Below are 22,687 nucleotides of genomic sequence, written 5' to 3' on the forward strand. Positions count from 1 at the left end.
GCAAGAGTTTTGGAAAGAGGGGCAAGTATGAAGTCTGTTGGGGATGAGAGAGCTTGGGAAGTGAGTCAGTTGTTGTTCGCTGATGATACAGCGCTGGTGGCTGATTCATGTGAGAAACTGCAGAAGCTGGTGACTGAGTTTGGTAAAGTGTGTGGAAGAAGAAAGTTAAGAGTAAATGTGAATAAGAGCAAGGTTATTAGGTACAGTAGGGTTGAGGGTCAAGTCAATTGGGAGGTGAGTTTGAATGGAGAAAAACTGGAGGAAGTGAAGTGTTTTAGATATCTGGGAGTGGATCTGTCAGCGGATGGAACCATGGAAGCGGAAGTGGATCATAGGGTGGGGGAGGGGGCGAAAATTTTGGGAGCCTTGAAAAATGTGTGGAAGTCGAGAACATTATCTCGGAAAGCAAAAATGGGTATGTTTGAAGGAATAGTGGTTCCAACAATGTTGTATGGTTGCGAGGCGTGGGCTATGGATAGAGTTGTGCGGAGGAGGATGGATGTGCTGGAAATGAGATGTTTGAGGACAATGTGTGGTGTGAGGTGGTTTGATCGAGTAAGTAACGTAAGGGTAAGAGAGATGTGTGGAAATAAAAAGAGCGTGGTTGAGAGAGCAGAAGAGGGTGTTTTGAAATGGTTTGGGCACATGGAGAGAATGAGTGAGGAAAGATTGACCAAGAGGATGTATGTGTCGGAGGTGGAGGGAACGAGGAGAAGAGGGAGACCAAATTGGAGGTGGAAAGATGGAGTGAAAAAGATTTTGTGTGATCGGGGCCTGAACATGCAGGAGGGTGAAAGGAGGGCAAGGAATAGAGTGAATTGGAGCGATGTGGTATACAGGGGTTGACGTGCTGTCAGTGGATTGAATCAAGGCATGTGAAGCGTCTGGGGTAAACCATGGAAAGCTGTGTAGGTATGTATATTTTGCGTGTGTGGACGTGTGTATGTACATGTGTATGGGGGGGGGTTGGGCCATTTCTTTCGTCTGTTTCCTTGCGCTACCTCGCAAACGCGGGAGACAGCGACAAAGTATAAAAAAAAAAAAAAAAAAAAAATATATATATATATATATTATCCCTGGGGATAGGGGATTAAGAATACTTCCCACGTATTCCCTGCGTGTCGTAGAAGGTGACTAAAAGGGGAGGGAGCGGGGGGCTGGAAATCCTCCCCTCTCGTTTTTTTTTTTTTTTTTTTTTTTTCAAAAGAAGGAACAGAGAATTGGGCCAGGTGAGGGTATTCCCTCAAAGGCCCAGTCCTCTGTTCTTAACGCTACCTCGCTAATGCGGGAAATGGCGAATAGTTTGAAAGAATATATATATATATATATATATATATATATATATATATATATATATATATATATATATATATATGAATGTGTATATGAATGGATGGGCCATTCTTCATCTGTTTCCTGGTGCTACTTCACTAATGAAGGAAACAGCAATTAAGCATAATATATATATAATAGTGTGTCCCCACCATTAGCTACACCACATACAACTAAACAAGCTACTGTATCACATAATTATTGTGTGGCCTTTGCCAACTCTAGGGTAGGTTATTTTGATACCTGTTTCTTCCTCAACACCATGGTTTAGGAATTTTAGAACTCTCTCTCATCTTGCATCTTTCCTAACACCTATGACTTGGTGCCTTTTAAAGGGCAGGTTTTTCATATCAAATTTCCAAAACAATAAACCTTTTTTCTTATTTCTCCTCTCATTATCCCTTTTCACATTTCAATTATGGCTTGGCATTGATGTGCACTTTCAGCTGTGACGGGAGCTTCCAGTATAAAAGAAAATGTGTGTAAGGAAAGGAGGTGAAGGTGTACAATTCTTCATATGTTTAAGCATAATAGTTTTATCTTCTACATTAATCTACACATTTCATACCTGAGGAGTCATCATTGAATTGTCGTAACAATGTGGATATCTTCTGCTGGTAATCACGTTGCTGAGAAGTGATACGTCTCTCCATCTCAAGACTAGCTTGCTGGTATGCTGCCTTGAGGTCACTTATGTATCTTGACTGCTCTTCATATTGGTTCTAACAATAAAATATTTTAAAAAAATCTGAATAGAAATATCACAAATACCTTTCTGAGGAATGCATGGACAGAAAGCTCAGTGTCTTTAAGGACAAAGATAGGTATGTTTGATGGTATAGAAGTTTTGTTTGGATGCAAAAATGTAAAGAAGATGGAAACTAAATGTTTGAGGACAGTATGTGGTGTGAAGAGGATCGACTGAATAAAAAAGGGTAAAAGAGGTCTGGTAGTAATATAATAGGAGAATTAAAAAGAAAGTTGAAGAGGGTGTGCTGAGATGGTATGGACATTTGGAAAGGATGACTTAAGAGGGTATACATGTCAGAAGTGGAGGTATCAAGGAAAAGGGGGAAACCAAGGAGGTAAAAGGATGGAGTGAGAGATGCTTTGAAGGGTTGAGGCTAGAACATGCTGGAGGTTGTAAGGGATGCAAGATAAAAGCAAATTGGAGCAATGTGGGATGAAGTACCGTCAATAGGTTATACCATGGAAAATGAAGCATTCAGGAGAAACCACAGAAAGGTCTGTGGGCTCGCTCTTGGAGTGGGGCTCTAGTTTCAGTGCACAATACTATGCATGACACCAAAAGTGTGGGTGTGAGTGAACTGAGGCCATTTCTTCATTTGTTCCTAATGCTACATGTGTGAAAAAATGGTGTGCACACGCCATTTCATGTGTGGCGGGTTGGCAATGGGAATGGATGAAGTCAGCAAGTTTGAATATGTACATGTGTATATATATGTATATGTCTGTGTATGTTTACGTATGTATACGTTGAAATGTATAGGTATGTTTATGTGCGTATGTGGGCGTTTATGTGTATGTGGGTGGGTTGGGCCATTCATTTGTCTGTTTCCTTGTGCTACCTCGCTAACGCGGGAGACAGCGACAAAGTATAATATTTATTTATATGTTATACTTGATCGCCATCTCCCACGTCAGTGAGGCAGCACTAGGAGTTTAACAGATGAAGAATTGCCCATCCACTCACACACACACACACACACACACACACACACATATATATACAGTGGGAGAAGGGGCAAAAGTTCTGTGAGCGTTGAAAAAAATGTGTGGAAGGCGAGAACATTATCTCGGGTTGGCTATGGATAGAGTTGTGCAGAAGAGGGTGGATGTGCTGGAAATGAGATGTTTGAGAACAATATGTGGTGTGAGGTGGTTTGATCGAGTAAGTAATGAAAGGGTAAGAGAGATATGTGGTAATAAAAAGAGTGTGGTTGAGAGAGCAGAAGAGGGTGTTTTGAAATGATTTGGTCTCATAGAGAGAATGATTGAGGAAAGATTGACAAAGAGGATATATATGTCAGAGGTGGAGGGAACGAGGAGAAGTGGGAAACCAAATTGGAGGTGGAAAGATGGAGTGAAAAAGATTTTGAGTAATAGGGGGCCTGAACATGAAGGAGGGTGAAAGGCGTGCAAGGAATAGATTGAATTGGAACGATGTGTTATATCAGGGTCGACGTGCTGTCAATGGACTGAACCAGGTCATATGAAGCATCTAGGGTAAACCATGGAAAGTTTTGTAGGGCCTGGATGTGGAAAGGAAGCTGTGGTTTCAATGCATTATACATGACAGCTAGAGACTGAGTGTGAACTAATGTGGCCTTTGTTGTCTTTTCCTAGTGCTACCTCACACACATGTGGGGGAGGGGGTTGTCATTTCATGTATGGTGGGGTGGCGATGGGAATGAATAAGGGCAGACAGTATGAGTTAAGTACATGTGTATATGTGTATTTGTCTGTCTGTGTATATATATGTGTCCGTTGAGATGTATAGGTATGTATATGTGCGAGTGTGGACGTGTATGTAAATACATGTGTGTATATATATATATATTCCTATGAGTCCACGGGGAAAATGAAACACGAAAAATTCCCAAGTGCACTTTCGTGTAATAATCACATCATCAGGGGAGACACAAGAGAGAAATATAACAGTCAGTTGATATATATCGAAGGGACGAAGCTAGGATGTATATCAACTGACTGTTATATTTCTCTCGTGTCTCCCCTGATGATGTGATTATCACACGAAAGTGCACTTGGGAACTTTTCGTGTTTCATTTTCCCCGTGGACTCATAGGAATATCTTGATCTTTCGTCTGTCTCTGCGTTAGCGAGGTAGCGCAAGGAAACAGATGAAAGAAAGGCCCAATCCACCCACATACACATGTATATACATACACGTCCACACACGCAAATATACATACCTATACATCTCAACGTATACATATATATACTCACACAGACATATACATATATACACATGTACATAATTCATACTGTCTGCCTTTATTCATTCCCATCGCCACCTCGCCACACATGGAATAACAACCCCCTCCCCCCTCATGTGTGCGAGGTAGCGCTAGGAAAGGACAACAAAGGCCCCATTCGTTCACACTCAGTCTCTAGCTGTCATGTAATAATGCACCGAAACCACAGCTCCCTTTCCACATCCAAGCCCCACAGAACTTTCCATGGTTTACCCCAGACACTTCACAGGCCCTGGTTCAATCCAATGACAGCACGTCGACCCTGGTATACCACATCATTCCAATACACTCTATTCCTTGCAAGCCTTTCACCCTCCTGCATGTTCAGGCTCCGATCACTCAAAATCTTTTTCACTCCATCTTTCCACCTCCAATTTGGTCTCCCACTTCTCGTTCCCTCCACCTCTGACACATATATCCTCTTGGTCAATCTTTCCTCACTCATTCTCTCCATGTGACTAAACCATTTCAAAACACCCTCTTCTGCTCTCTCAACCACACTCTTTTTATTACCACACATCTCTCTTACCCTATTATTACTTACTCGATCAAACCACCTCACACCACATATTGTCCTCAAACATCTCATTTCCAGCACATCCACCCTCCTCTGCACAACTCTATCCATAGCCCATGACTCGGAACCATACAACATTGTTGGAACCACTATTCCTTCAAACATACCCATTTTTTGCTTTCCGAGATAATGTTCTCGACTTCCACACATTCTTCAAGGCTTACAGAATTTTCGCCCCCACCCTATGATTCACTTCCGCTTCCATGGTTCCATCCGCTGCCAAATCCACTTCCAGATATCTAAAACACTTCACTTCCTCCGGTTTTTCTCCATTCAAACTTACCTCCCAACTGACTTGACCCTCAACCCTACTGTACCTAATAACCTTGCTCTTATTCACATTTATTTTCTACTTTCTTCTTTCACACACTTTACCAAACTCAGTCACCAGCTTCTGCAGTTTCTCAGCCACCAGCGCTAAATCATCAGCGAACAACAACTGACTCACTTCCCAAGCTCTCTCATCCACAACAGAGTGCATACTTGCCCCTCTTTCCAAAACTCTTGCATTTACCTCCCTAACAACCACATCCATAAACAAACAACCATGGAGACATCACATACCCATACACGCCCATCTACATACATATATGTGCTTCCTACGCATTCTCTGCATGTCATAGAAGACAACTAAAAGGGATGGTAGTGGGGGGCTGGGAATCCTCCCCTCCTCTTTTACTTTTACAAAAAAATGGAAGAGTGAGGATTTTTCTTGCTGAAGCTTGGTCACATTACCTCACTAATTCAGAAAATGGTAAATATGTATGAAAAAAAATATTCTTTCTTTCAAACTATTCGCCATTTCCCGCATTAGCAAGGTAGCGTTAAGAACAGAGGACTGGGCCTCTGAGGGAATATCCTCACCTGGCCCCCTTCTCTGTTCCTTGTTTTGGAAAATTAAAAAAAAAACAAGAGGGGAGGATTTCCAGCCCCCCTGCTCCCTCCCCTTTTAGTCGCCTTCTTCGACACGCAGGGAATACATGGGAAGTATTCTTTCTCCCGTATCCCCAGGGATATATATGCATATGTATGTATAACTGTATCAGTAATTAATGTGATCACATTCACTTTCAGGGAGGCAAATTCATAAAATATTCTACTCTCATTTGAAACTTTTTTACTAATTATTGTTTCTATATTTCTATCTTAGTTAAAAAGCCATCAATCTTACCTCAAGATCTGAAAAGGCAATTTCTTGCTTACGGAACTCAATTCGAAGATCTATGACCTTATTGAAATACTTGACTAGAAGAGACCTAGTTTCTTCTGGACACAAGTTCATTAGCCGATCCATAAGGTTGTCCTGTGGGGAGAAACTTATGTGAATTTTAATGTAGATTTTAAAATTTCACCTCTACCTTATTATCCTTAAGAAAATTCATCAGAGTATTTATTAGTATTGTGTTGTTTCCCATATGAGAGGTGAATTAATCATGCAAAATTCTTGTTTAATAAAGTACTATACTGTGATTAGTATAATGCATATTTCACCAAGTTCATCTGAAGGGTAAATAGCGTTCACCTAGAATGAAATAGTTCCATAATCAAAACATACAATACCATACTACTGTGTGCCTCTGTTTATCCACTGTCTGTTCTTGGTTACCAGCAATGAAAAAAATACTAAGTTTGGAGGTTGAAAACCATTTTTCTTCAAGGCAATATTTTGCAAACATGAGAGATTCTGCATCATTATCTCGAGGAATATCAGGTTCAAGACCTTCCAGCCTTTTGTATTTATGGTGAAAAACTCTGGCCTACCCCCATTATTTGCCAATCACTCATCAGAGATTGTAGTTGCTCACTCATTTTGGGCTTGCCCTTGATCAATCAGCAACCACCACATAGTTGACATCAACCCACTCAGTACAACCACTAACAACAATTTAATGACCACAGGCATCAACTCCTGAGAGCTGGCTGCTTGTGTGTCCCCACCACTAGCTAGAACACACAATACTCAGCAAGCTACTGCATTACATGAGTACTGTGTGGCCATTGGCAACTCAACGGTAGGCCATTTTGATAACTGTTTCTTTCCCTGCACCTCAAGGCTTTAGAACTTTTAATCTATCACAAATATCACCCAGCTAGACGTACACCCATACAAGACAAACGTGAGTCACACTTTCACATCTATGTTCTGGACATCACCCATCCCTACAATACTACAATAACCAATTCAACACATCTCAAGACCTTTTCATGCCCATGAAGCAACTACCACAATGAAGACACCAAACACTTACTGCTTACATCTGCACTCTGCCCACATAGACACACACATCATCACTGCACTTTCTAATCTATGGTCCTGCCTGGTGGATATACTGCATAAAGATGGAAGAACTCCTGAGGCTGAATGTAATTATCCCTGGGGATAAAGAGAAAGAACACTGCCCACATATCTACCACATGTCACAGAAAGCAACTAAGAGAGGCAGTATGAAAAATATAACCTATATTGAGCTTTTAAGTGAAATTTGTTTTCCAAAACTTTCAAATTTGGAATGTAACATACTGAAAGGCATATATACTTGTCAAAATAATGTGCAGTATCCTATAAGGCTTTTTTGGGCCAACATGCAGCCAATAATTATGAAACAAATAATCATGAAATAATTTACACATTTAATTACTCTAATTAATAGAAATTACTTAAGTAATCTAAGGCTTAGTCACAGCATTTATTGACCTCAAAACTACATAATGAAACCAGAATAGAAATCACCATATATATTACCTACACTGAGGTTTTCAGGGAACTCTGTTTTCTGAAGAAGAACAAAGATAAAAGCATGAATATTTTACTTTTTTTTTTCAAAGTTGAAAATATAACAATAAAAAGGCTTCAAAATGTGATTATATTATGTGAATTATTTAATAATTTTCAATGGGCTTTAATAATAATAGCAAAGGAGGCATGAGAGGACAAGGGATAAATGGAGAGTCTTTTGTTGTGACCACCACCTTGGTAGGAGTTTCTGGAGGGAACAGGCATCAGAAAGATAGAGAGATAATCATAATAATAAGAGGAAAAGAATATAATCCTTGAAGGGTCTATATAATCTTTTAGGGATAATTACAATAATAAGAGAAAAAGAAGATAATCCTTGAAGTGGTGTCTATATAATCCTTTAAGTGTCTACAAAAACAGTGATGATGATTTCTTTACCACTGTTATTTACTATAATCATTAGCTCAATTGGGAATAGCAGTGTTAGGCACCAATACATGAAAAGATAACTTTGATAACCATAACCTGATAACCCCAATTTTTAAGTATGATATTGATAACCTGATAATTTTGATACGTAGTTTTCAGAAGTTAACAATAATCAGATAACAATAACTTTTTGAATAAAAGATTTAATAAAACAGGAAAAAATAAGCTTCAAAACCCATAGAAAAAAAGCTTATTTATGCTAAATCCAAGAATGTTAGCATTTTCTACAAGTTTTGCAACTTTTTTGCTTAATTTTTTTTTAATTGAAAAAAAATAGTTTTGAAGCCATTGTAACCCAACCAATACCATTGAACTTGATTATTATTTACCAGATAATTATTGTGGCAGGAACTGAAAGGTAAGTTTGAAATTAAAGTACATTCATTAAACTATTAAGCATACCATACAGTACAGTATCTTTATACAAACTCAGAATTAGCAAATTATCAAGGCTGGTGACACAGCCTCTAATAATTTTCTTGGTTGGGTGGCATTTTTGGCACTCAAAAATACCTTGTCCTTGTCTTGATGGCTGAACTTGAAGCAGCACTCCAGGTAGGGTCAGGGGTTTTGGAAAGGCTCCTGGTCCTGGCTGTCAGAATGCTGAGAAGTCTCCACCACAGACATAGAGTCAGGGTGAAACTCAGAAGTGCCTGAGACAGAGGTGATCTCAATGTTGGGAACTTCATCTTGGTGTTCCATGGACCATGGTCCATTGTAGTCTTGCACTGTTGTAAGTTAACTTGTAGAGTCTTGACCGTAAGAGAGAAGTTAGAAAACTTAATGCTGTCAAGCTGATGATGATACTGAACTGTGTTACTGGATACCACAGTACCAAATCCACAGTATGTGACAGGATTGCCATCTCCTTTTAAGGACAATCCGTCCTTTTTTAGATCTGGTACTCCTATTTATTTGAGACAAAAAGAACAGCCTATATCTGTCCTTTTTAAAGCATTTTATTTAGGGGAGAAAGAATACTTTCCACGTTTTCCCTGTGTGTCGTAGGTGATTAAAAGGGGAGGGAGTGGGGGGGCTGGAAATCCTTCCCTCTCATTTTTTTTTTTTTTTTTTCCATAAGGGGAGCAGAGAAAGGGGCCAAGTGAGGATATTCCCTTAAAGGCTCAGTCCTCTGTTCTTAGTGCTACCTCGCTAATGCGGGATATGGCAAATAGTATGAAAAAAAAACAAAAAACAATAATTACAAAGTTCTTGAATCTTAACAGAATTCTTTCCATGCCAACTAATTGGCAACTGTCAACCAATAAGATCCATGGACACATCCACTTCCACTTGTAACCTTGCACTGTACCTGTTCATTACACGAACAGTATAAGGGAAGGAAGGAAGGGGGTACTGTGGGATTTAGAACTGGGGTCTGGGAAGAAGTCAGTAATGATGTGTTTGGTGGCTGAGCTATTACTAGCATAAAATGTAGGCAAAAATTAAACATTTTAATATTTGTATTATTTCACAAACCATATCATTTTCAATATGCAGAACTAATAAAAATTAATCATTGCAAGATTATGTTGGACACACGAAACAAATAAAAAAGTATATCTGAGCTACATATTTTGGAAAAAATTAGCGGATATTATCGGACTAAAAGAATCAAATTATCAGAGGTTAACTGGTCCAATAACGATTATGGAAGTTAACTTCCGATGATAAAAATTACCTCTGATAATTATCTGTCATTGGATAATTGCTTTAGTGCCCAACTCTGGTGAATAGTTAAGCATATCATTAAACACTTGTTCTAGCTGCCACTTGAAATCAAATGTCATGTCAAAGATGACCATGGAACACAAAATCAGAAATACCTATCTGGATCCTTAAAAACATTGTCATCCAAATTTCCCTTACTTATAATTCTTTTCATATGTAAAATTCTGTTTAAATATTGTATAGTACTTGTAAAGTATCAACATACAGTACCTGGCTGAGAAGTTTAGCATGAGATTTGAGCTCTCTTGCACGTCCACATATTACCTCATTCTTGTATTCAATAGCGGCATCTACAGCCTCTATGGCTTCATCCAACTCAAGCAATCGCCGCTCTTCACCAGATCCTACTCCTTTTCCACGACTCTGAAACAAAACACTTCTTTGGTGCTGCCATGGGAACTACTGAACTTTGCTGATTTATAGTCACTTATACTGTGTTGTGCAAGATGAACCATGTCGGGAAAAAAGAAAAATAATCACATACCTTCATATAACTATATATTTTCAAATTTTCTCTAAATTCATTCATTTAACCATAGTTCAGGCAGTTTTCTCTTTATTACCATTTTAGGGGCTTTCTTTCAGGCCTTCTTGTATGTCTCTTTAGCTACATCATCTTAAAAACTCCATTTCTCTGCATTTTCAATTTATAAAACTTTCCTTGCTTACTGTGAAAACAATATAAACAGACATAGCAGTTCATGTGGTATATTATTCTAACTAAGCAAACAACCATAAATGAAATCCTTTATCCATGACACAATATAATCCTGCCAACTATACTCTTGCTGCACTATCAATGCCAATTGGACCGTGTATTTTCACCTAAGATAATTCAGTCAAAATCATTATATTTTGAATTCATTGCTTAAAATACATCACTTGAAGCCATGCAAACCTCACTCCAATCTTACCACCATTTAGCCAACCTCTAACTCCCAACAAAGATGAACTATAGCATTTCTTGACCGCAAAACTACATACGGGACCAGAATAGCGATCACCATATATATTACCTATACTGGTTAGGGAAGTAAATGCAAGAGTTTTGGAAAGAAGGGCAAGTATGCAGTCTGTTGGGGATGAGAAGGCCTAGGAAGTGAGACAACTGATGTTTACCGATGATACAGCGCTGGTGGCTGATTCAAGTGAGAAACTGCAAAACGGTGGCAGTTTCGAAAAGTGTGTGAAAGGAGAATGTTGAGAGTAAATGTGAATAAGAGCAAGATTATTAGAGTTTAGCAGGGTTGAGGGACAAGTTAGACTGGATGTAAATTTGAATGGAGAAAAATTGGAGGAAGTGAAGTGTTTTAGATATCTAGGAGTGGACTTGGCAGCGAATGGAACCTTGGAAGTGAAAGTGAATCATCGGATGAGGGAGAAGATTCTGGGAGTGATGAAGAATGCGTGGAAAGAGAGAATGTTATCTTGAAGAGTAAAAATGAGTATGTTTGAAGGAATAGTAGTTCCAACAATATTATATGATTGAGAGGCATGGGCTGCAGATAGGGTTGTACGGAGGGGGGTGGATGTGTTGGAAATGAAATGCTTGAGGACAAGATGTGGTGTGAGGTGGTTTGATCAAGTTAGTAATTTAAGGGTAAGAGATGTGTGGTAATAAAAAGTTATTATGCTGTTTTTCACTAGAATCAACTGCACTCACTTCCCAGACAACCTCTCCCATTACAGACTGCATACCTGCCCCTTTCTCCAAAACCCTAGCATTAATTTTTCTTGCTACCCAATCCATAACACACCCCTGCCACAGACCCACCTTTACCTAGAACCCTTCATCCTCCTCTCTACCTACTCACACACAAGCCTCACTTTCTTAATACAAACTCATCACTGCTTCTAACAGCATTCCTCCCACATCACATATTTGTAATACTTACACAAAGCATCTCTATCAACCTTATCATTTGCTGTCTCTAGACATTTAGTTGCTCATGCCATATCAGCTAACATAAAAAAAGTTCTTTCAGCTGTGCTGCCCCAGCTAACATAAAAATAGTTCTTTCAGTCTTTCATGGTACAGTATTTCATATGCATGAGAAATACTAATAATGGGGTGTCATGCCCTATTGGGAGTGCAAGAAAAAGCAAACTGTTTCAAACAGCTGTCTGCAAACTAAAAAAAAAGGCTGGATTCTCCATCTCTGGAACTACTAATTTGAGGTAACACATTGTATGAGTGATGTGTTCAGTGTTTAAGTTGGGAGACATGGATAAGAAGAACTTAATAAACCTCTAGGCAAAACCTCTTTTGGATCACCCTCATCACCACAAACCCCAATTCTATGTAGAAATTCCCAAGTAGTCTACTTACATAAAGATGAAGCCAGTTAAGTAATGTCAATGCTAGATCAGAAAGGGAATTTATTACAGGTCAACTGACACAGTTCCAAGTGGCTATAACCTTATCGTAATAAATCAATAATTAAATTTACCATGATCAATTATCATAGACAAAGAAATCTCTTGTAAAAAAGGAAGTAATTGTTCATTATCACTAAAAATGTTAATACTGTATGCATATTTAAGTAATCCTTGAAAGACAAAAAGAACCATAAAAACATGCAGGATGTTTGTACCACTTGTAAGTCAACCACTGGAGAAATTCCTATGCCATTCTACTCATTCTGAACACATATACTCATGCAGACTATCTCTCTATGTGGCTGAAAAACCCACAATATCCTAAGAAGTTATCACTTTTAACTCGATTAATTGACATCAAGATAATGGCAAAATCCCATTTGTTGTGAATCATACATTATGTACTTGAATCTTCGAGAATAATGTAACAAGTCACTAATAGCATTTGAAAAAGCTAAACAGTGCCAAGATCCTCTGAGATGTATCATCATTACCACTGTTGTGGATGACACCACAAGTAACAAGAAGTACCAACATGGATTGCCAGGTTATTTGCAGCTTCCTAGCATATATACTTGCTACAAAGGGGCTAAAAACTTCCTAATGCTGAATTATTGGCTCATGAAAGAGCAATTACTGAATTATCATGTGCATCTAAAGTCACATTATACAAAATTGTCTGCCTGAAGACTCTTGGACACAGCCAATTTAAAGTAAATTACTGAAAGAGGAAACTACAATTTTGTGAAAATAAAAACAATTCTAACAAGCTCTCATCCTCTAAAAGAGCAATTTACTCCACTAAATGACCATCTACAGTAAGCAGAAACATGTTTTGCATTCTTTTCTAGTCATTTGATCACAAAACATGATATTACAAATATCAAATTCAATAGTACTTAATCAATCTCAGCTAACACAGTATAAAGAAAATATGAATACTTACTCGGTGGATCCTGCGGTCCAGTTTCTGTCTACGCATCATAAGAGAATCACGGGCATCTCGGAGATGGGATATTTCCTCTCGAAGGTCAGACTCTCTTCGCTCTATGATGCTACCAGTAACTTCATCACTAACACCAGCCTGGTAACATCACAAGGATAGATTATGCACATTATTTACAATTAACAGAGTTAAACCCTGCTGCAAAATGATGAGAGAATTTCCAGACTGCAATGAAGATGTAGATAAAAATTTTAGAAATTTTGCCAAAACCTGTTCTATCTGCACTTAAATATTATGTAAATCATAACCACATGTATACACAATTTATATGACAAAATGTGAATTGAACTGGAAGAAAATATGTAAAATTCCTAATTCAAAATCTATTCAAACACTCAAATGCTTCACAATTTAATTGGTCATAATAATTATTAGTTTTAGTCTTAGGATCATGTTTTACTGAATTACAGATTCTATTTCAGAAATCACCTTCAGGTAAGATTTTTGCTTTCTAATAGAACTTTAAGTTTGAGGAATATGCCATCCTATGCATTTCATTATTGCATTTCATTATTGCACAAATCTAATGTGTGTATGTATGTATGTATGTATGCGAGATAAAAAGGAAGAAGGAATTTTACATTCATATTCCCTGCATGTTGTACAAGGCAACTAAGAGGGGGAGAAGTAGGGAACTGGAAGCCCTCCCCTTATTGTAGTTCTGTTTCTAAAAGGAACAAGAGGAGAAGATAAGTGAGGAATGCTCATCTTCCTCAATGGGTCAGGCTAGGGTATGTGGATGTAACTAAGATAAGAAGAAAGGAGAGATAGGTTTGAGGAAAGGAACCTAAATGTTCTAGTTCTGAGTGAAACAATTTGGGAATATCTTGGGGTAAAGGCAAGGATTAGTGTTAAGGCAAGAGCCAAAGAAGAGGTAGCACTAATGCTGATGACTGTGTGAAAGAGTGTAAGGAAGTGAGCTTCAGACTGATATGAGTGAAAGTGGATTACGAGAGATGGGTGATTATTAGTACTCATGCACCTAGCCAGTGTAATGTTTACCATGTCAAGTGGCTTTAGGGTAAAGAAGGCAGAGGGACTGAGAGAAACATGCTTCCATAAGTGGCGCCAAGTTATTGTTATTGTTCCAATATAGAATCACACCTTAATCCTGTGTATCATGACAAATCCTTAAGTCCTCTTAATAGAAACAGAATACAATTACCTCCTACAAAAGCAACAAATAATACAAATATAATGTCATGTAATGAAAATAAGATTTCCATATAAAGTGAAATAATTATCATTACATCTTTTCCCAACACAAAACAAAAACAATAAAACAAAATAAAATAAAATAACACCAAAAAACTACACATTACTCATAAATGTGCAAAGAACAAAGATTACTTTTACATCATACATTTACAGATCTAATCTCTTAGGGAGTTGTAATAGTTTACATCTAAATGTTCTAACCTCATTGGAATCATTCTTACTCCTCTTTGGTGTACATTTCCCATTTGTGTCTACTGTATCTGTCACTTCTACTGGTTCAGCTTCATGACATACAAGAGTTACTTTATCATCATAACCACTGGCATGTTTTAGTGAATCTGGGCTTCCTGCTGTCTTATGCAGTTGTTTCCCATTTCTCCTGTAAGTTCGTGTTCTCCTACCAAACAGTAACTGACTGGGGCTTCCTGTCCCCAAAACAGGAGTATTTCTGTAATCCAGCACACTTTGGCTGCCTTCTTCATCAGCTTCTTTAATGTCTATACACTTCTTTCTGCCAGGCTATTACTTTTCGGATAATAGAGGGATGAAGTTGCATGGTCTATTCCATATGACCTACAGAATTCTTTAAATTCTACAGCTGTGAACTGTGGCCCATTATCACTAAGAATAGTATGAGGTATTCTATGCCAAGCAAAATGATACTGACAGTATTTCACAATAGTACTGAAATGAACATTAACAAGTCAAACTCAAAATATTTACTGCAGTAATCAACAAGCAACATGTATCTCATCCCTTTCATCTCAAATAAATCAGCTCCAAGTTTTTGCCAAGGGAGTTTTGGGACTTCATGAGGTATCAATGGTTCCCTTACTTGGTGGTTGTTATAAGCATTACAGGTGTCACAAGCCCTAATCAGGTCCTTAAGTTCATCCCCCATTCCAGGCCAGTACACAAGATCTCTCGCTATCCTTATAGATCTTTCTATATCTTGATGAGATTTATGAATGTGTATGAGGACCTTACTTCTTAGTTCCCCAAGCACTATTATTCTATTCACTTTATGCAGCATTCTGTCTACATAACACTCTTGCATACACTTGTTATACTCAACAGACTTATCCTCTATAACTGCTACATTCATCCTTAGCATCTTTTTCTTTGTATGATGGAACAATAACTTTCATCCAATCCTCGGGCACAATCTTCTGCTTCCATGCTAAATTACATATCAAATGCATCCACTCTGTTACACTTTCTCCTTCATAATTCAACATTTCAGTAGTAATCGCATCCACTCCAGATGCCTTTCCTACCTTCAATCTTTTTATTGCCCTTTTTACCTCCCTTCTTGTTTTGGGCCCCTGCACTTGCATCATCCCATCCTCCAAACCCATGCAGTTAACAACTGCTGCCTCACCTTCTACATTCATCTCTTCTTCTAAAAACTTTCCTTTCACTTCCTCCTTTTGATTCAGCAACTCTCAGCCCTTACTTCTCACATCTACAAAGAGCACAATTACTTAATTTCTCTTAACTTTTTCATCTGTTTCCTTCGAAAATCTTCACCTACTCTTTCTATGCTTTCCCCTACCAGCTTCTTAACATTCTGCTTACATGTTTTATATTCTTCCCTCCTCCTTAATTGAACTTTCACTGGTACACTCATTTTGAGTAATCAAGCGTATGCCTTTATCCTCTCTTCCACAGCAATTCTAATCTCATGCCTTTCCCCTATTATTCTGAAAACTCATAAGCTTGTATCCATCTACTAAATCTACAACCTTTAACAGTTTCCCTAAACATTCTAAATAACTTGTACACACATTATTGCAACCCTACACTTACTGTAATTCAATCTAAACTTTCTGTCACCCTTCCTTCATACTCCTCCTTACATTCTTTCTGATTTATCTTCTCACTTGCCAATACTTTTACCTCTCCATTCTTCCTTACACTGTAACCCCACTCACCCTGATCCTCACCTATGCAAGAACTGCAAAATGGTCAGAATCTCCAAAGAATCCTCTCAAAACTCTAGCATTTAGCACAACCTTTCATCCACTGCCACTTTTTTTTTCTGTTCCTTCACTTCTCATCCACGTATATATGTGAATCATCTTGTCCTCAAAAAAGGTATTTAAAGGGAATAAACCCCCTCTCAGCACAGATATCAGATATCAACAAGATAACTTCCATTCTCATTTACTCCAGGCTATCCCCACTTACTAACTATCTTGCCTATTTCATCACATCCTACTTTTTCATTTATATTACCCATTACAACCACCTTTCTCTCCTTCTCAAACCCATTTATGCAGTCACCCAAATTTCTTGAGAAACACTTTATTTCATCCTTACTTAACACAGTCTTCATATTCACATGCACATATGCACATACCCATGCATACTTCACAATGCAAATCTTTCCTTTCACCCACACTATTCTTAATCCATTCCATCCAAACTCTGAAGCACCCTCCCATACTCTCGGTGATAGCACAATTGCACATTCTTCTCTCCCCTTCCCTGATAATTTTCATTAATTTCCATCCATACTACTCCTCCTTCCATGCCCTACCAAAACAAATTCATCAGCACTCTTACTCCAAATACCAACTCATCCCAAAAACACTACATCTGCCACCATACCATTTGTTAAAAAACACATAAGCTTTAATTCCATCTATTTCAGCTAAGAATTGACCAATCTTTACAAATTATAATGCATGAAAGAAAACCTAAATTGATTTACCAATTTCACATTTTATTAACACTGAGCATCACTTACCTACCTAGATTAGGCACTTTTCACTAGTACAATCCATATCTTACCTCATCACTTGGCCTTGAAATCTGCAGTCTTAACTTTTCTTTCTGCATGCGTTCCCGCTGCTTGACTGCTTCTTCCCTACGCTCTACTTCATTTTGAAGTTCTTGTGTTGCTTCTCTCAAATGCAGAATCCGATCTTCTTCTTCTGCCAGCCAGCCACGTTCACTTTCAGATTCATCTCCTCCTTGCTAAAAAATATACATTAACATTATATAATCTCCAGCTACAGATTTTGCAACACTATGTCTGTTTACATTTTCAGGAACTAAGTAATTTTGATTGAACTGATTTAACAGAACCAATGGCCTATGTAAATATATGCTTGCTATACAAGTAAAGTATGTGAAAAATGAAAATCTACTTAACGAAATGATCTGCTTAACAAAAGATATGAGCATTTAAAATTACTGCTGCTATGTTCACCAAACACTGCATGCAATGATACCTGATCCATGGCCAATGCTCGGTCTAGCATCAGTCTTCAAGAAGCCTTGGTTTAAAACATTATTTTAACAACAGGGTTTAATGTCTCCCACCATATATTTCCAACCCAGAATTGAATCCAGCATGAAAAATAGTCCTTACATTGAGGCTTTCAGGTAAATCTATTACCCTAAAATAAATATCAAAATACTTTTTGTTTTAAGCTTGAAATATGACATAATGAAATGCTTCTATACATGATATAATGATGAAAAATATCTTACAATGCTTCCCCACGCAGACAGGTACCCAATAAATACATATCGAATAGTCACAGAATATTCCAAAAGGGTAATTATTGAACACTTATTTACAAGCTTTAACATCCCTAACATACATATCAAACCCACATTCGAATTCAGCATGAAAAATACTTCTTATATTGAGGCTTTCAGTAGAATCTATTACCCTGAAAAAAATGAAAAAACTACAGGTAATGGTTCTGAGAATTTTTTACCCCAGAAAAACTTTATTTTTCCAAAAATAACAAAATCAATAAAAAGCTTCTATACTTGAAATGGTTACAAAAAAGAATATACTTCTTCTTCAAGTGGACAGATACCTAATAGATACAAACTTAATAATCATAAAATCTTCCCAGTGAGCAGATAACCAATAAACATGAACCAAATAATCACAGAATCTTCCCAGTGAGTATCAATCAATTAATTATTTACATGCTTCAATGTCCCCCAACATACATTTCAAAACCAGATTCCTATTCAACATGAAAAATAGTTCTTATACTGTGTTTTTCAAGGAATAATATTTCCCTCTCAAAAATCCCAAAAATTACAGGCAACAATTCAGGGAATTTTTTAATCAAAAACCTTTTTCTTTCAAAACTGAATCATGACATAATGAAATGCTTCTCTACTTGAAATAATCAAGGAAAATATCTTATAAAGCTTACCGAAGATGACAGATACTCAATAAATACGATTCGAATAATCGCAGGATCTTCTAAAAGAGTAACAATCAATTACTTATTAACAGGCCTTAATATCTTCCAGCATATATCTCAAACTCACATTCGAATTCACCATGAAAAATAATCCTTATACTGAGGCTTTCAGGGAAATCTATTACCTTCCAAAAATTACCAATAATTGGAGGTAGTAGTTCAGGGAATTTTTTAACCAAAAAAAGACTTTTTGTTTTAAAATTGAAATATTTCAAAACTGAAACATGACATAATGAAATGCTTCTACACTTAAAATAATCACAGAAAATATCTCGTAAAGCTTACCAAAGAAGAAAGATACCCAATAAATATGATACGAATAATCACAGGATCTAAAAAAGTAACAGATAATTACTTATAAACAGGCACTAATATCTCCCAGTATAAATTTCCAACTCAGATTCGAATTGAAGTCGAAAAGTAGTCCTTTTCTGAGGCTTTCTGAGGCTACACTCCAAAATATACCAAAAATTCAGGGAATTTTTCAGCCCAAAAAAACTTTTGTTTTAAAACTGAAGTATGACATATTGAAATGCTTCTATACATGAAATAATCATGAAAAATATCTTGTATTGCTTCCCCAAGCAGATATTCCAAAACGGTAATAAAAATTATAAATTTACAGGCTTTAATGTCTCCTAACACATATATTCAAAATCCAGAATCAAATTCAGCATGAAAAATAGTCCTTATAGCTAGGCTTTTGGGGAAATCTATTACCCTCTAAGAAATACCAAAAATTGTACGGAATTTTTTCACCAAAAATCCTTTTTGTTTTGAAATTGAAATATGACAGAATGACACGCTCCTACACTTGAAGTAATCACAGAAAATATCTTGCAAAGCTTACTGAAGATGACACACACCCAATAAATATAATCTGAATAATCACAGGATCTTCTAAAAGACTACCAATCAATTACTTATTAACAGGCCTTAATATCTCCCAAAACATATTTCCACCCCACATTATCTTGCAAAGCTTACTGAAGATGACACACACCCAATAAATATAATCTGAATAATCACAGGATCTTCTAAAAGACTACCAATCAATTACTTATTAACAGGCCTTAATATCTCCCAAAACATATTTCCACCCCACATTTTCAATCAGCATGAAAAAATAGTCCTTGTACTGAGGCTTTCAGGGAAATCTATTACCCTCCAAAAAATACCAAAAATTTTGTCTAAAAATTGAAATATAGCATAATGAAATACTTCTTTACTTGAAATATTCACAGAAAATATCTTGCACTGCATCTCCACATGGACTGGTACCCAATAAATATGAACCGAATAATCACAGAATATTCCAAAAGGGTAACTATTAATCATTCATTAACAGGGATTAATGTTTCCCAACATATATTTCAAACCCAGATATGAATCCAGCATGAAAATTAGCCCTTATAGTGAGGCTTTCAGGTAAATCTATTACCCTAAAATAAATACCAAAAATTGCAGGCAATAGTTCAGGAAATTTTTTCGCCCAAAATACTTTTTGTTTTAGAACTGAAATATGATATAAAGAAATGCTTCTATACTTGAAATAATCATGGAAAATATCTCACAATATTCCAAAAAAGTAATGACATTACTTATTTACAGGTATTAATATCCCCCAACATACAATTCAAAGCCACATCTGAATTCAGCATGAATTGTTCTTATATTAAGGCTTTCAGGGAAATCTTATAACCCTGAATTTTTTTTTCAAAAAGTATCCCAGAAAAGTTTTTTGTTTCCAAATTTAACAAAAACATAATAAAGAGCTTCTACACTTGAAATTATTACAAAAAGAAAAAGCATTGCTTCTTCAAGTTAACAGATACCCAATAAATACAAACTGAATAATCACAAAATCTTCCCAGTGGACAAATATGCAATAAACATATACTGAATAATCACAGAAACTTCCCAATAAGTATCAATTGATTATTTACAGGCTATAATATCCCCCAACAGACATTTCAACCACAGATTCTCATTCAGCATGAAAAGTAGTTCTTATACTGTGTTTTTCAAGGAAATCTATTTCCCTCACAAATATTCCACAATTAATGTCCCCTAACATATATTTCAACCCTAGATGCGAATTTAATGATTATAATTGCTTTTCCTGTGTATATATTGGTATATTAGAGCATTATTATGTATTTTCCACGATTATTTTAAGTACAGAAGTGCTTGAATATCTTATATTTCAATTTCAAAACAAAAAATTTTTTGAGCTAAAAAATACCCTGAACTATTACCTGCAATTTTCGATAGTTTTCGCAGAAAAATCGATTTATTTTAAAAACTCATTATCAGAAGTATTTTTCATGCTGAATGCAAATCTGGGGTTAAAATATTGTTTTGTCGTCTCTAATTCCTTTAATTAAGAAGTTAAATGAGGTGAATTTTAAAGTATCTTCTGATGATTATCATTGTATTTCCTGCGTACATATTGGTATATTAGAGCATTGTTATCTATTTTCCACGATTATTTTTAAGTACAGAAGTGCTTGAATATCTTATATTTCAATTTCGAAACAAAAAATTTTTTGAGCTAAAAAATACCCTGAACTATTACCTGCAATTTTCGATAGTTTTCGCAGAAAAATCGATTTACTTTAAAAACTCATTATAAGAAGTATTCTACATGCTGAATGCAAATCTGGGGTTAAAATATCGTTTTGTCGTCTCCAATTCCTTTAATTAAGAAGTTAAATGAGGAGAATTTTAAAGTATCTTCTGATGATTATCATTGTATTTCCTACGTACATATTGGTATATTAGAGCATTATTATGTATTTTCCATGGTTATTTGAAGTACAGAAGTGCTTGAATATCTTATATTTCAATTTTGAAACAAAAAATTTTTTGAGCTAAAAAATACCCTGAACTATTACCTGCAATTTTCGATAGTTTTCGCAGAAAAATCGATTTACTTTAAAAACTCATTATAAGAAGTATTTTTCATACTGAATGCAAATCTGGGGTTAAAATATCGTTTTGTCGCCTCTAATTCCTTTAATTAAGAAGTTAATTGAGGGGAATTTTAAAGTTGCAGGTATGATTATCATTGTATTTCCTGCATACGTATTGGTAAATCAGAGCATTATCATATGTTTTCCATGATTATTTTAAGTACAGAAATGCTTGAATATCTTATATTTCAATTTCGAAACAAAAAATATTTTGAGCTACAAAATACCCTGACCTATTACCTGCAATTTTTGGCAGTTTTCGAAGAAAAATCGATTTCCTTTAAAAACTTATTATAAGAAGTATTTTTTATGCTGAATGCAAATCTGGGGTTAAAATATCGTTTTGTCGTCTCTAATTCCTTTAATTAAGAAGTTAAATGATGTGAATTTTAAAGTATCTTTTGATGATTATCATTGCATTTCCTGCGTACGTATTGGTAAATTAGAGCATTATTATATATTTCCCATGATTATTTAAAGTACAGTAGTGTTTGAATATCTTATATTTCAATTTGGAAACAAAAACTTTTTTGAGCTAAAAAATACCCTGAACTATTACTTGCAATTTTCGGTAGTTTTCGCAGAAAAATCAATTTCCTTTAAAAACTCTTTATAAGGAGTATTTTTCATGCTGAATGCAAATCTGGGGTTAAAATATCGTTTTGTCGTCTCTAATTCCTTTAATTAAGACGTTAAATGAGGGGAATTTTAAAGTATCCTCTGATGATTATCATTGTATTTCCTGCGTACGTATTGGTAAATTAGAGCATTATTATATGTTTTCCATGATTATTTTAAGAACAGAAGTGCTTGAATATCTTATATTTCAAATTCAAAACAAAAAATTTTTTGAGCTAAAAAATACCCTGAACTATTACCTGCAATTTTCGGTGGTTTTCGCAGAAAAATCGATTTACTTTAAAAACTGTTTATAAGAAGTATTTTTCATGCTGAATGTAAATCTGGGGTTAAAATATCGTCTTGT

General features: G+C 36.2%; 1 protein-coding gene across 1 annotated transcript in view; it reads right to left on the reverse strand.

Moving 5' to 3' along the window:
- cos (kinesin-like protein costa) overlaps positions 1-22,687 on the reverse strand; it is a 131,323-nt gene that overhangs the window by 8,721 nt on the left and 99,915 nt on the right. Inside the window, exons 16-20 of the mRNA XM_071665289.1 lie at positions 17,283-17,468; positions 13,209-13,346; positions 10,094-10,246; positions 6,098-6,229; positions 1,901-2,054 (exon numbers count right to left, since the gene is read on the reverse strand). Coding sequence (XP_071521390.1) covers positions 1,901-2,054; positions 6,098-6,229; positions 10,094-10,246; positions 13,209-13,346; positions 17,283-17,468 — 763 coding nt within the window. The remainder of the gene's footprint in view (positions 1-1,900; positions 2,055-6,097; positions 6,230-10,093; positions 10,247-13,208; positions 13,347-17,282; positions 17,469-22,687) is intronic.

This window comes from Panulirus ornatus, chromosome 10, assembly GCF_036320965.1.
Source record: "Panulirus ornatus isolate Po-2019 chromosome 10, ASM3632096v1, whole genome shotgun sequence".
Taxonomy (NCBI): Eukaryota; Metazoa; Arthropoda; class Malacostraca; order Decapoda; family Palinuridae; genus Panulirus; species Panulirus ornatus.